The sequence below is a fragment of the Pelodiscus sinensis genome, chromosome 2 (assembly GCF_049634645.1).
Source record: "Pelodiscus sinensis isolate JC-2024 chromosome 2, ASM4963464v1, whole genome shotgun sequence".
Taxonomy (NCBI): Eukaryota; Metazoa; Chordata; order Testudines; family Trionychidae; genus Pelodiscus; species Pelodiscus sinensis.
This window is the reverse complement of record NC_134712.1, coordinates 177210075-177225295: the sequence shown is the minus strand read 5'-3', so window position 1 is coordinate 177225295 and position 15221 is coordinate 177210075. Positions and strand designations below refer to the sequence as shown.

At 39.8% G+C, this 15221-nt stretch overlaps 1 protein-coding gene across 11 annotated transcripts in view; it reads right to left on the bottom strand.

The window, feature by feature from the left end:
* The window catches only part of ULK4 (unc-51 like kinase 4), a 421715-nt gene that overhangs the window by 254620 nt on the left and 151874 nt on the right, over positions 1-15221 (bottom strand). For all 11 annotated transcript variants that reach the window (XR_012901902.1, XM_025189022.2, XM_006131810.4 and 8 more), the window contains 3 exons: positions 14576-14632; positions 6707-6758; positions 6386-6480 (listed from right to left, as the gene is read on the bottom strand). Coding sequence is in view for 10 of the 11 variants with exons in the window: in XM_025189022.2 (XP_025044807.2) it covers positions 6386-6480; positions 6707-6758; positions 14576-14632 (204 nt within the window). In the remaining variant the exon portion in view is untranslated. The remainder of the gene's footprint in view (positions 1-6385; positions 6481-6706; positions 6759-14575; positions 14633-15221) is intronic.

Sequence of the window (15221 nt, the reverse complement as noted above, 5' to 3'; positions counted from 1 at the left end):
GAGTCGGAGTAAGAAGTCCTCCAGCTTGACAATATTTTGACAATATTTCAAAATAACTGCCTGCTCTGTAGATGCAGACTAAGTTATTTTGGAATAGTGCTAGTTATTTTGAAATAGTGTTGCAGCGTAGATGTACCCTGAGTGACCACGGCAGGGGCTGCTAAATGACAATTAAGCCAGGCAGGCACCAGGAGCCAATGAAAAACATGTTTGAAGCAAGTGAGAGAGACAGGCTAATCAAGCACCTGCAGCCCACTAAGGACCTGCTGGGGCTGGCTTAAAAGGCTTTCCTTCAGAGGGCTAGGGGAGTGCAATGTGGAGGAGCAGGAAGGACTTGTTCAGGTACCAGGAAGGAGGTACTGGAGGGAGTTGGTTTGGGAAGTGGTTCCAGGGAAAGGTGCAGCTCTGGTGGTGGAGGAATTACTGCCTGCTGATGATGCTGGGTTCCTGGGCTAGAACCTGGAGCAGAGAGGGGGCCCAGGTACCTCCCAACACTCCCTACATCACTACAGAGGCCATCCCTGAAGCAGGAGTTTGGCACTATAGAGGGGTTCATCCCAAACCATCTAGGAAAGGGCAAGAGGCTAGGTGGAGGGCCACACAGCCTCTGAGGCAAACACTTTCTACCTAGAAATGCAGAACCCCCAAGGCAAGGCCAGAGCCTTGGTACATAATGCATAAGGTGCATTGTTCAATACTTTGTTATTAAATATTTCATAGCCTTTACAATCCATTCAATATATGTAATAAAATGACTTTGCACTCCAATAGCGCCTTTAAGTGGATGACTTTAAATTACTTTACAAATGCTAATTAGGCAAATCTCACAACAAATCTGGGAGACGGGTAAGACTGTATGGGGATCACTTCTTTCACTACTTAGCACAACTGCTTCTGGAGTGAAATAAGGCAATAGTTTTAATAGGCAGCAGTTTAGGCAATTCAGATCACCATGTTCAATTGAAACTGCAGTGGAATTTACCAATGCCTGGTCTATGCTGGAAGTTTAGGTTGAACTTAGCTGCATTAGGGCAATTTTCTAAACAATGAGTCCAGACTAGCAAACCCATTCCATCAACTGTAAGGGCTGTTAACACTTATTTATGTACTCCTGCTTTCACAGGGAACAACCTCTACATTTGATTTTGCATGGTCGACTTTGCAGTGGTGCAGATTCAGTGCAGTGAAAGTTGACATTTTTGGCCTACAGGAGATGTCCCACAGTGCTCCGCAATGACTGCTCTGGCCATGACATTCAACTCCACTGCTCTCAAGGTGAACAGGAAAATCTTGGGAAAATCTGAATTTCATTTCTTGTGTGGCCAGCATGCTGAGCAGACCTCAGAGTAGGCAGTACATCTGAGAAGGACATCTGACCATGTTCAAGTTCCATGATTTCTCATGGTCACAGATGAGCATCAGTATGGAGCACGAAGTAGACCCTGAACATGATTGCTGTGCGGGGAGAGGAATCTGTTCTTGTAGAACTATAAACCAGCAAAAAACCCACAGATATTTATGCCAAGGTTACAAAGGACGTGATGGAGAAAAACTATGCCAGGGACACCTAGCAGTGCTGAATTAAAATAAAGGAGTTGAGGCAGCTGTCCCAAAAGTTGAAGAAGGCAAATAGATGGTCTGGAGTACTGCCGCAAACGTGCCACTTTTACGAGCAGCTGCATATGATCCTTGAGAGGGGGAATCTGACCAGCTTCCCTAAGCCAGTCCTTCTCACAAAGTTTCTGGGCCTGCCTTATTCTGTTCTCCATGATAGGATACCTTCCCATGCCAAGCCTTCAGTAAGTGGTCTGGCATCATTGCATCATAAACCATTGCAGCATGAGGTCCAGGTTTCTGGGCACATCCAGTTAGTATCTGCTCCCTATTATTCTGTGTGATTTGGAAAAGACCAATACCTTTCATGGCAACCTAAATGAAGCAGGGAAAGCTATTAGCTGATGTGTCTGCAGTAAGCTACCATTTGCTCACCCCCACACCTTGAGCTCCACTCTGCCACCACACCCAGACCCCCTCCATCCTACCCGCTCCTGCAGGAAGGAAGAGTTGCACTCTTGGAAATGGGGAGGGCTGAACACACAAGCACTGTATGAGCTCCTGCCCTGAAGTCACACCCAAACACCCTACCCTTCTCCTTCACAGGCTCGTGGCCTCACATGTTCCTTACTATGCTTGCCACCAAAACAACTCTAGCTTCTCCTCTAAGAACTCTGAGGTATAATGACTGCAGAGTGGCTGCTTAAAAGCATAACTATGGCCTTATACATAACGCATCCTTATTGTCCCCAATTGTCTTTGTCTAAACCTAATCAGGTTAGGTTTTACACTCTACAATGTATTCCTGTAAAGTCTCTCCTTTACTTTTCATTACAGTAGGAAAAAAGCACTCAGTCTCCTGCATACTTCCTAGCCCCGCAAGCTGTCCACATGGCACAAATCCAAAGGTGAAAATGGACTAGGGAAGAGATGTCCAATGAGAAAATGCAATCTGCCAACTTGGACAGAGAGCACATGAGTGAGTGGAGATGTGTGCAAAGCATAAGGAGAAAAGTGTGTGCAAAGAATGGGAAGACAAGCACCAGGAGAGAGTGTAGTCATCCATGGGAGCTGTAATGGACTGCATGGCAGCTTTCTAGGACACCTATCTGAACAGGTATCCCCTCCAAGCCCTGCAAACCATTTTCACCTCATCAAGTTCCATAGGCTGCTTTTCCTAGGGGCCCTAGAATGTGTGGGGGGAGAAGTCAGGGGCAGCCTCACACTCAACCCCAGGGATGCATCACAAAGCAAAAACCTGTCCTCACAGTTGTGATCACTCCACCCTCCCAAAGCTCCCATGCTGGACTCCTTTTCTGTCCCTGCTGTGTTCCCTAAATAAAAATGCATGATTTATTAACAGTAGTCTCTTTATTGCTTGTATTATGGGAAGGGCTAGGGTTTACAGGAAAGTACACTGAATACAGGAGCACCTCATTGAGAGCAACATGCATGACTCTCAAAACTGGCCATTCATAAAACTGTCTTTCAAAGCCTCCCTGATTTGCACTGTCCCTCACCATGCTCTTCTTATTGGCTTCATGTCTGGCTGCTCAAAATCCCTGGTTAGGTGCCATGCCTCAGCAGTCCACCCAGACATATACATTTCTCCCTTACGGTCACAAATATTTTGGAGCACACAGCAGGCTGCCACCACAACAGGAATGTTTCATTCATGGGGGTCTACTCTAGTTAGTAGACTGTGGAACCTTCCCTTTAAGTACCTAAAAGCACATTCTATTACTATTCTGCACCTGCTCAGTTTGTAGGTGAGCTCCTTCTTGCTGCGGTTCAGGCTGCCCACGAGCCATGGGAGGAAGGGGTAGGCTCGGTCGTAAGGATAACTATTGCCATTTCAACAACTCCAAGGTAATTTTCTGATTAGGAAAAAGGTTCCAGGATGCTAAAGAGGCAGGAGTATCTAAAGATGTGCATGTCACGCATCTTTCCCAATCATCCCACACTGAAGTTGGTGAAATGGCCCTTGTGATCCACCAGTACCTGAAGCATCATCAAGAAGTACCCCTTGCAGTTTATGTACTCCTTTGCAAGGTGGCTGGATGCCAAAGTGGGGCTGTGCATTCCATCTATCACTCCACCACAGTTAGGGAACCCCAGCATGGTGAAGCCTTCCGTGTTTCCCAGAGTCACCACCCTCTGTAGCAGAACAGACTGGATTGCTTTGGCTACGTGGATCACAACAGTCCCCAACCTACATATGCTCTGGACATACTCCAGCATTAGGGGCACCAAGGTTAGCATCATCATCATAATAGTTTGATGATCAATGGGGTTATGCTGCTATGACGTCTGCGCAGCTAACAAATATGAGAAAAAAGGGCATGAAAACACATTTTGCTGTTGATTTAAGCAAGGGGGTGGGGAGGGAGGAAACTAGTGCATTATGGGCCAGTGATGACATATGTCCAGAAACACACAACTCGGAAAGCAAAGGGGCACAGTTCCTTTAATATAGTTTTGTGTATATATTACAGGAGTAAGAGTTTTGAAGATGCCTTTTGAAATAGTTGAAGTCATTAGACAGTACACTGGAATGTCTGAAGAAAAAAATAGTAGAATTACATCTAACTGAAATCCTTACTGAAATCACACAGTATATTAAAATGATCTTATGTGTGAAATTTAGCAGAGTGATACATTTTCTATTTTTAGCAAGTGGTGAGAGAAATACATGAGTGAGATTGTGGTTTCCTTCTTTAAACAGATGTTATGTGAAAATCATTCTACCGTGGAATAATTCTGTGTGTGTATTTGTATGCATGCGTGCGGATTAATTTATTATTTTTCTTCTTTCTGGCTTTACCACATAGATCACTTGGATGACTACAGTATTTCCTTCATGGTCCACACTTAACAGCAGATTTCTCTCTCTTGGGGATTAAAATAAAGAAATCCCTTTGGGCCTTGATTCTTATTTATATTAAGGTCATTGTATTGCTAACAATACAGAGCAATCAACAGAACTGTCTCTCAGTCGATTGCAAGTACCCTAAAACAGTGAGTCTCAGACGGGTAGCCATGTTAATTTGTAACTTTAAAGATAACAAGCAGTCCTATGGCAGCTTAGAGACTAAAAAATGTATTAGGTCAAAGGCAGGGAAATTGCCTTTGTAGTGCATTAACCAGTTAAGATTTTAATTAAGCCTAACTTGATATTACTGAACTTGTAAACGAACTCCAGTTCAGTTGTCTCCCTCTGTAATCGGGTGACAAAATTATTTTGTAGAAGGATGGCTACTTTTAAATCCATTGAATGTCCAGAGAGGTTAAAATATTCCCCTTATAGGTTTGTGTGTGTGATACCATTCCTGATGTCTGATATGTGTCCATTTATCCTTTGGCACAGGGACTGCCTCATTTGGCCAATATACATGGAAGAGGGGCATTCCCTGCCTTTGATATTTGTATTTCCACATCAAATGCTATGAATGAGACACATCCAGTCTGACAATTAGCTTCATCAACACTGGTCCTACTAGAGACAAGTAACTTCTTATGCTGTTACATGTACCCTAGATTCTATAATTTCCACTCCCACTCATCTGATGAAGTGGGTTTTACTCACAAAAAAACATTATTAGTGTTTTAAGACCTATTAAGTGTTTTAGTCTCTTAGGTGCCACAGGACTGCTCATTGTTTCCTAGGACAATGAGTTAGCTCAGTGGTTCTCAAACTTTTATACTGGTGACTCCTTTTACACAGTAATCACATGAGTACAATCATCCTAGTAAATTAAAAACACACTTGATTAATTCCAAGTAGTTCCCCATCTCTTCTGACCCTAATACATGATCATTCATGTTTAGAATATCTTCAATTAATAACTTGAATTTGATAATATTGTACAACCACCATATCCACAGCAACAGAACATGGTGCTTGAAAATCAACCTGCTATTGCCTGCGAGTCCAAAGCAACATCATTATTTTTAAACTTTATTAACCTTTTTAAAAATGAAGATAAACACCATGTTTTAATTTGCTATTTGGAACAAAATTTCAGGTGTTGCTGCTGTATAGTAAATGTTATGCACTACCCAGGAAGGCTTCAGCGCTTTTTTTTTTCTTTCACAATGCAGTGACCTGATGCCCTGCTGGAACCTGTTTCAGCTGGCCTTAAATGTGATTCAGCATCCAATCAGTCTGGACGCGCTATTTCAAAATAAAAAAAATGCTATTTCGAAATGCATTTTGTGTGTAGACGCGTTATTTCAAAATATCTTATTTTGAATTAACTATTTCAAAATAAGATATTTTGAAATAACGCTGTAATGTAGATGTACACTCAATATTTTTTAATTCCAGTCAGCTGAAAACACACCCAGATCTCAAAGGGGAACTGGAGAACTGAGATATAGGCCACCTGTTCATATCTAGTCCAGTTTGTTAGTGACCAAACGGTATTATAATTTGATAGCTGTTGCATTTGGTGATTGCTGTCCAATTTTCAGTAAACAATTGTCCATATATCAACACCCTAATCAGCACCAATTCATACTTTTGATAACCATCTCACTAGAAAGAACAAGGATTGACTATGCTTGGAAGCTGAAATGCCCTTTTACACTTACAGCTCAAACTTGTCAGGTCACAGTTAAGGCATACTAGAAGTTAAAGAACAGAAATTTCCAGTGATACTCAATCCTATGCTTGCTCTTCAGTCTTTAGAACAGTCAATTCAGTACTTTTTCTGACAATACTTAGTTTAACTCATGGACCTAATAACTACTGAATATTTGAAACACTCCATTTATTAGTGGTAATTCAGTCAATATGTATGCAATTGTTTGATATACTGCCAAGACTTACTGTTGAGTGGTAGAGTGTCAACAAGGCTGGATGCTGTGTTATCACTTCAAATGTTGATAAAGTGGTCTTAATCAGTTCTTCTGATGCAGCTTGACCTGTTCGTAAAAGAATTATCTTTCTTTATAACATGTAACAGTAAGAACCAAAGGTTCTTGAACTATGGGTGTTGCCCCATCACATGGCTTGAAAAGGTTTCCATCATATACAGGGTTTACAATTTGGCTCAATAGCTCTGAGCACCCACACTACACAATTTTTTCTAGCATCCCTATTAAGAAATAAATTCATATAAAGATAGAGAAATGGCATAAAGAAGCTTACCTATCGCTCCAGCTAAGTTAGTTTCTCCTGAATCTATTGATTTGATAAAATTCTGTAGAAAAAAATTACAAATATACATTCAAAATGAGTTTAGAAACAAAGAGTAACAAATGTTTTTATACACACACACACACACACACACACACACACACACACACACCTCTCACAGCATCCCCATCAAAACTATGCTATCCTCAACTATAATATTTTCTTATATGAAAGATCGAATGCATTTGTATTCTATTTTTTGTGACATTTCAGTTTTATAAAGGAGCTTCACACTCAAAAGTACAGTACAATGAGGCCTCATTAATTTGACTAATGTCAAGAATTATAAAGTTTCTAGATAAATAGGAACCAATTAAATAATACACTTTATTAGTAATATATCCTGCATTTTCTAAAAAGAGATTGAATTTTCTTGAATAGTACTGTGTTAAAATAACTCATGAAAAAGACCAAAGAGCCTCTGGAAAATGTAATTTTCTGTAATTTGTGCCATCTTTTGATCTCCACACACAGTACATATTGTACAGATACGATTACATGCAGGAGAGTACAGAGAGGAAGGCATACTTATAACCTAAATAAATCATCATCACTGAGGAACAGTGAGAATAAAATATTAATGATTTTTGGGTAAGTAAATATGACACTATTATTCCCACTGTTCTTGGGCTATTAAATTCATTACCTTTTTTCTGATTTCACTTTTATGCATAGATATGTATTTCATAGGGGATGCAAAGGACATTCTACTGATACTTACTGCCACAGAAGGAATAATTCTCAGTAGAATTTAATACCCTATTACTTATATTTATCAAGTCTATAGTTTTATTGCACAGAGAAGGTACTGCTTTGGCATCTTTCTGACCTTCAAGTTATACAGTTCTTTTCTATAAAATATTAAGATAAAGACTATAAAATAATTTTCATAGAACTAACAGTTTATGACCTGTGAATGTAAAATGATACACTGTGTTACTATAACATTGTCAGAAGTGCATCCAAATTATATTACCTTTTCCCTAACACCCAAGAAACTCATACAAGAGTTTTTTTTAGCCACAACAGCATTATTGTATCTTTGTTTTAAAATTATTATAGCAGATCATAGAAAGGTTTGCTTACCTTACAGAAACAATGGTCCCTCAAGATGCTATCTAAGTGGACCCCACTGTAGGTGGACATGAGCCTCATACTCGAGATTAAAAATAAAAAAAGAAGTGTCCATCGGCTTCATCAGATGGAGTGACAGTCTCAATGGTTTACTTCTCTTACTGTACAGAGTCCTGGATACATCTAGTACCTACATTTTTTTTCTCTCAATGCCAAATGAAGTTTTAGGCAGAGGAATTGCAAGTTGATAGATGGCTTAGAATTTCATCTGAAGTACACGTTGAAGATGAACTTCAGGTGAGGACTGAGCACCACCTTATTTGTATGAAAAGTCATTTGGGGAGGTTCAGCTATAAATACTTACAGTTCCCTCACACTTCTGGTTAGAGTGATAGAAACTAGTAAGTCTCAGACGAGCAGCCATGTTAGTCTGTAACTTTAAAAAAAAATGTAGTCCTGTATCACCTTAGAAACTATATTTTTGTTAGTCTCTAGGTTATAAAGGACTAGTTTTTTTTGTTTTTGTTTTTATTAAGAAACTAGGAAGTTCATCTTCCCAGTGAGATGAGGTAAAGAGCATTCTGAAAGAGGTTCAAAGGGCGATATCTCGAGTCTAAGTAGTACAAAATTAAAAACCCAGGCAATAATTGATTTTCTAACTAGAAGGCATGCAGTAGCCCTTTGGATAATTTCAGTAGCATAGAGAGTGAAAAGATTAGGGCAAGGCAGAAAACGACCTTGTCATTCTAAAAGAATATTTGAGATTTCAATTTTTTTGCCATCATAAACCACCCAAAAATGTTTACAGGCAGTCCCCGGGTTATGTACAAGATAGGGACTGTAGGTTTGTTCTTAAGTTGAATTTGTATGTAAGTCAGAACTGGTACATATTGTAGGGGAAACTCTAGCCAAACATTTCTCCAGAGCTCAGTTTTATTCTCCCACACCTCACTTCCCTCAGTCCTTTATTCTCAAGCTGAGGTGTCTGCTGAGAAAAGCCGCTCCGCGTCTCCCTGGTCTGCTGGGGGGAGGGGGAGGCCACGCTAGCTTCGCGTCTCCCTGGTCTGCTGGGGGGAAGCAGCTAGTGCGGGGTTGCCTCACCCCGTTTGTAAGTAGGGATCCAATGTAAGTCGGATCCATGTAACCCGGGGACTGCCTGTATTTGGACCAATCAAGCTTGTTCATTTCAATTTCAACCAAGCCTGGGCAACAAGCCCCCATTTGGGGCCAAGCCCCCATCTGGCCACAAACAGAATAACCTTATCTTGTGATGGAAGGCCACAAGATAGTGAGAAAGTGCACATTTACGGAGCTTAGAGATCATCCTAACCTTTTTGGTTCTAGGAGGAAATGCATATAGGCTACTATGAAGTATCGAATGGTTTATTACAAAGGTGTCTACTGCTAAGTATCTCAGTAGCTGGAGACAGATTCTAGCCCATGTCTGAGGGCTGATACAGACTGCTGAGATTAAATTGACCAATGCTGAAACTGTTAGAGGGGAGGAATTCAATAGCATTGAGGTTGGCATCTATGAACTTCAGAAGTTGTACTGCAGGTAATGTGGACTTTTGGATCTTTAATTGAAGTCCCAGACAGAGAAATAGGTTCATGTCTTTTTTTGTGACCATCAAACCCTTGTTGAATTGAACATGCAATTGTCTAATCATGGGAAGATAAAGAATTCCTCATTTGCTAAGATGTGCTGCTACCACACAAAGGATTTTTGAGAACACTCTAGCCACAGATGATAGACTGAATGGGAGCACCTTATACTAAAAGCAATCCTAACCCAAAATAAATCAGAGAAACTGTCTGTGGGATAGCTGGATCTCAATATGAAAGTAAGTAAGCTACAGGCTGAAAACAAAACTATTTCTTTTGGTCCCAAGATGGAATTATTGCTGTAAGAATTACCATTTTGAACCCTCACAATTCTGTTAGATCTAGAATAGGTCTCCATCTGCTGTTCTTTTTCTATACCAAAATGTACTCAGAGTAGAATTCTGCTCTCTCTTTTGTGTGGGAATGGGTTCTATAGTATACAGGTTCAAGAGTGAATCAGTTTTTGGTCATAGAAGAATCCCTGAAAAGGGAAGGGAAGGGAAGAAGGTAAAATGGATAGAATAGTCTGTAGAAATTATTTCCAACACCCACTTGATCCTCACATGGAAGGACTCCCCACTGAAGGCTGGACTTTCTTTGAAAAGCTGGATAGCTGAAGCCAAGAAGCCCTCTTGTGACCACCGCAATGGAGAAAGTATGAGCAGAAGTGGAGAGAGAGGCATGCAGAGATGTCCTTGCAAAGAGCTGGCCATTGGTAATGATCACATGAAATTTCTCTCTCTGATATATTGGAGGATGGTCAATAAAGGCATTCTTATAGGTGGGTGATGTTGTTGTTGGGGTATGCCATATTTTCACTGGGTTCAGCAAAGCCTTGCTTATGGCTAACATAATGTGGAGAGACAAGAAGGCATGCAGAAAGACAAGTAGCTAACATTGTGACTCCTCAACCTGTTCTAGCAGAATCTGTAAGGAATCCACTAGCCTTTTGATAAAGATTTGAAATTGTGTGCCAAAGTTGATGGAGGAAGCATAACAGCTTTATCAGCAGATGATCAAGGGATATTGGTCACAGTTGTAACCTTGTCTAATCTTGTTGCTTGTTCCTCAAATGTCTCCTTTTGTGGATAAAGAGGTCTAGAGAGAGTAGCTGGAGGTGACTGCCTTCATTTATCTTGGTGAGAAACATTAAAGGCTTTAAAAAATTGCTGCCGATAAGCCGCCCACATTCCCAGTAAGATCACATACTTATTTGTTGTACACAATCTGATTAAGTCATACCACAACATTCTTATCAACCATGTTCAAGGTTCAAAGACCTTCAGGAAGTTGAGTTACTTTTCTTTCCTCAACAATGTGTGTGATGGCTTGTGGCTGCCCACACTGACATGGCAGACTCTCTCTAAAATGCCACTGAAATTCTGCTAAAGCACAAATTTTCATATTCATTACAAAACCAGCTGAAGAGGCTCCATTGCCTTCATAGTAAATCAAACCCAGGTTGATGTTAAGTAAGGTTTGAGACAAGATAATTATTTGTCACTTTCTCTGCAGACCATGAAGCTTGCCACATGTCCTCTATTATAAATCCCTTACTTGGCAAACTTATCCACAATGAGCACCAGGAGGGCAGACCACTATGCAATAGATTAAAAAAGCCTTTAATTAATGGTAAAGGAGACATATCACACAATTTCATCACGAGCCTTGCTATGTTTTCCTATCTAAAAACACAGGGTGGAGGAATAGTGCACAGAATGAGTCACCACGGTAAAGGAATAGATTTAATTGTGCCTGAAATAATATGCATGGTGGAATTAAGTTGAATGTTGACCATTCTTGTGTGAGGTGTGGGAACCCATACTGGAGTGCAGTTCTCCACATTTGATAAACAGTGCCAAGGCTCAAGTCAGTTACATAGTCTCAAGGCTCAAGTAGGTTTATACTCTCCAACTCATCCTAGCCACTTTTCCAAGAATGTTGTTGCATATTTTGACCATAGTTGTTGTTTTTGCAAGATGGTCACATGTGAGAGTTCTAGTAAACGTGATGCCTTCACAGACCAAATGTGAACCATACTTCATTTGCAAACATTGAGAACTATATTCAGCTCTCTGCCCACTTATGCATGATCTAAGTGGAAGACACTGAACACACTTGGTATCAGATGCCATCAACAACTATAATTGGCCACAGCCACCATACATACATTCAAAACAATCAAGTATGTCAAAGGAGTTGACTGGATGTCAAAATAAATGCCATCTGCATAAACAAACTTGAGAGATATGGTATATAGTAGGTCATTTGCATATAAGTTGAATAATATCAGAGCTGAAAGCTGTTCTTCTGGTGCCTCTAAACACATGTTCTTGTACTGCCGCTGATATGATACAGGCCACTAATATGATACAGAAGATCTTGGTGTGGGAACCCAAAAGTATCCATACCATCCAAGTGAGCTATATGTCTCAAGACAGTAGCTGATTCTGTAGAAGCGGAAAGCTCCCTGATAGTGGAAGGGAGAGTATTAGACAGAAATGTGAGAAAATTATGAGAACTCATCATCATCATAGTCCTCTTCTTCATCATTTGGCAGAGGTGGAATAGTTATGGGAGACACAGTTGGTACTGTGCTTCTGTCCAGGAAGTAAGAGGTGGTCAGTACCAGGAATGTGTTCAGGTCAAGCAGGAAAGACTCTGGCATTTCTGAAACCAACAAGACTCTGATTTCATGAGAGGTTTCATGAGGAAGTATTTTGCCAAACATAAGCACATTTTCCATGTATCATCACCAACTTCTCAACTAACAGACATTTAAGAACAAATTTTGGGCAAAGAATACCTTCACCAATCACTACGGAAGTGGTATTTATGACCAACTAGAACCATCATCAATTCACCATAAAGTTAAAATATTAACTTGAAAAAATCAGTTTGGGCTAAAAAAGTATTTGATAAAATCTTTCGTCCTTCTCATCAACTTGTCTTTGAGGATGTAACTATGAAGTAGAATCAAGGAATTGAGAGTGCCTAGCTTGAGGACTGCATCTATATGGCATTTGAGATTATATGAATGATAGCAGGGAACATAAGGATCACCATATTGGGTCCATCTAGCCCAATATCCTGTCTTCCAACAGTGGCCAATACCAGGGCTATGTCTAGACTGCAAGCCTCTTTCGAAAGAGGCTCTTTCGAAAGATACTTTCGAAAGAGCCTCTTTCGAAAGAGCGTCTAGACTGCACGCGGAAATTTCGAAAAAGCGGCTTGCTTTTTCGAAAGAAAGCATCCAGTGAGTCTGGATGCTCTCTTTCGAAGAAGCCCTATTTACATTCAAGAACACCTTCTTTCGAAAGAGGAACTTTTGAAAGAAGGCGTTCTTCCTCGTAAATTGAGGTTTACCGCCATCGAAAGAAAAGCAGCGTTCTTTCGATTTAATTTCGAAAGAACGCGGCTGCAGTCTAGACGCAGGTGAGGTTTTTTCGAAAAAAGGCTACTTTTTTCGAAAAAACCCCTGAGTCTGGACACAGCCCAGGTGTCCCAGAGACAATGAACAGAACAGGTAATCATCGAGTGATCCATCCTGTTACCAATTCCCAGACTCTGGTAAACAGGAGATACAAATAATTCTGAATTTAAGATTTCATAGACAATTGAAGGTGAACTGATATTTCAAAAAAATGGCTTTAACTATAACAAAATATACTTTAAGTTTACATATTAATAAATTCCAGTTAGTTTAATTATTTGGGATCCAGAACCATTATTTTCCACTTTATAGCTCAGAGATTTATTTATTGATCAAAAACAGAGCCTTTCAAGTCTAGGTTGCTGGTTCAAATCAAGCCCAGTTAGCATCTGTAAATTGTTCTCTGTCAGGAAATTGGTGACTAAGTGAAATAATTCCTGATGGGAAAATATTGGTTCTTTTCCAAAGACAACAAATGGGGATTTCACAACTACAACTAACACTAACTGGCCTATTTATTAGCTTTATTAAGGAAGCCAAAGAGCTTGGAAGATGAACTAAAATTGATCTCTCTAGTATACACTTGCAGCAGATAGGCATGACAGTCTGAGGAAGTTTAAGCTTCATAAGCAGTGTCTGATATATGGATAAAAGAGAGGACTTTGATCTCCACAAAGGTCAATCCAGCACCTTTCATAAAAATTAAATTCACGTACAAAAATGTAAGAGAAAAAATCTTTTGGAGTTCCACTTTTAAAACATGAACAATTTTTCTTAATTTTAATCAGCATTCAAAAAACAATCTTTATGAAAACTATCTTTTAAATTACTAATGGATGCAACTACATCAGACTCTGCTGAACAGGAAAAATAGAAACTATAATTGAACTTATCTGCAGTGAGAGTTTTTGCATCTACTGTGTGAATAAATCACTAATTTAAGCACTCTGTTAAAAATGTGTCCTTCAAAATATTTTGTTTGATCATGAATCGTAACTTTTAAAATACATTTCCCATTTGACAATGGATATTACTTTCATACTAGAAACTAACAGTACAATACAGAAGTACTACTTCATTTTAACTACAGTGCTCTGTGTCATTTTTGAAATCCAGTACAGTTTTTATTGTTAATGTCAAAGCTAGAGAGCAGATGCTGAACAAGACAAATGTCTTTGCTCTCTAGTTTATGCTGCACAGCATTTCATCAACTAAATATAGTGTAAATGTACTGGCAAGGAGAAAAAGATAACAATTCATGTGGGTTATATTCTTAAACTAGAAAAAGAATGTGTCTTACTAAATGTAAGACAGAACTGAAATATGGTATTATAGTTTATCTTTCATAGCACTTAGGAAATTATGCATTCATCAGAAATTATGCAGTATGCAGAACAGTTATATTATATGAAACTTCTGAATTAACTTATTTATTATTTGAATGACCTTTGTGACATTTGATCTTAAGACACTAATTGCTGTTTACATGGAGAAAGCAGCTGTTAGGCTTTTCTCTTAAGGAAATATACTTTGGAAGACAATATATTTTCTGCTAAAAGGTCAAATTTGATATAGTCAAAATAAAGAAAAGTTACATCAGGAAGACAAACCCACTTTTGTTTTAACTAACTTATATATTGTATAAGATTACCAGGAGTATACACATTTTTTATATACAAAACATTAGTACAACTGAAATTGTTACTTACAAGCAAAGTTCCATAGTTAAAAAGAAACTGCTCTGTCACAATCTGGGGTCGGAATACCTATTTGAGCAGAATTTTGGAAAAAGCAATTAAAAGCAGGTAAAGTGGAACATTTTGGTTTTATCATTAAAACTATCGAAACATCACAAACAGAGCTCAAGTCTTAAATCTGTCATATAGTTGGAAACTAAAAATGTTAAATATCGATTAATTTACTAGTCGAGTAGTTGATGGAATTTCCATCGAGTAGTCGATAGGCACTTCCGCATTCTGTCGCACGGAGCTCAGGATAAGCTGGCAGTAATCAGCTGGGGACTCCCCAGCTAATTCCGGGTTCCATGGAAATGCTGCACGGAGTCCGGGGTCAGGTCAAGGCTGCCCAGCTGACCCGGGGCTCCACGCGGTGCTGCTGCTTTGAAACACTGTGGCGCAGCATTTCAAAGGGGCAGCACCGCACAGCTGATCCCGGGCTCTGCAGTATTGCTCCTTTGAAAGGCCACCTCATCGTTTCAAAGGGGCAACGGAGCCTAAAGTCAGCCCATGCGGCGCTGCTGCTTTGAAATGCTGTGGTGGCGTTTCAAAGGGGCAGCGCTACATGGAGCACGGGATCACCTCTGCGGCACTGTCCCTTTGAAACACCGCCATGGCA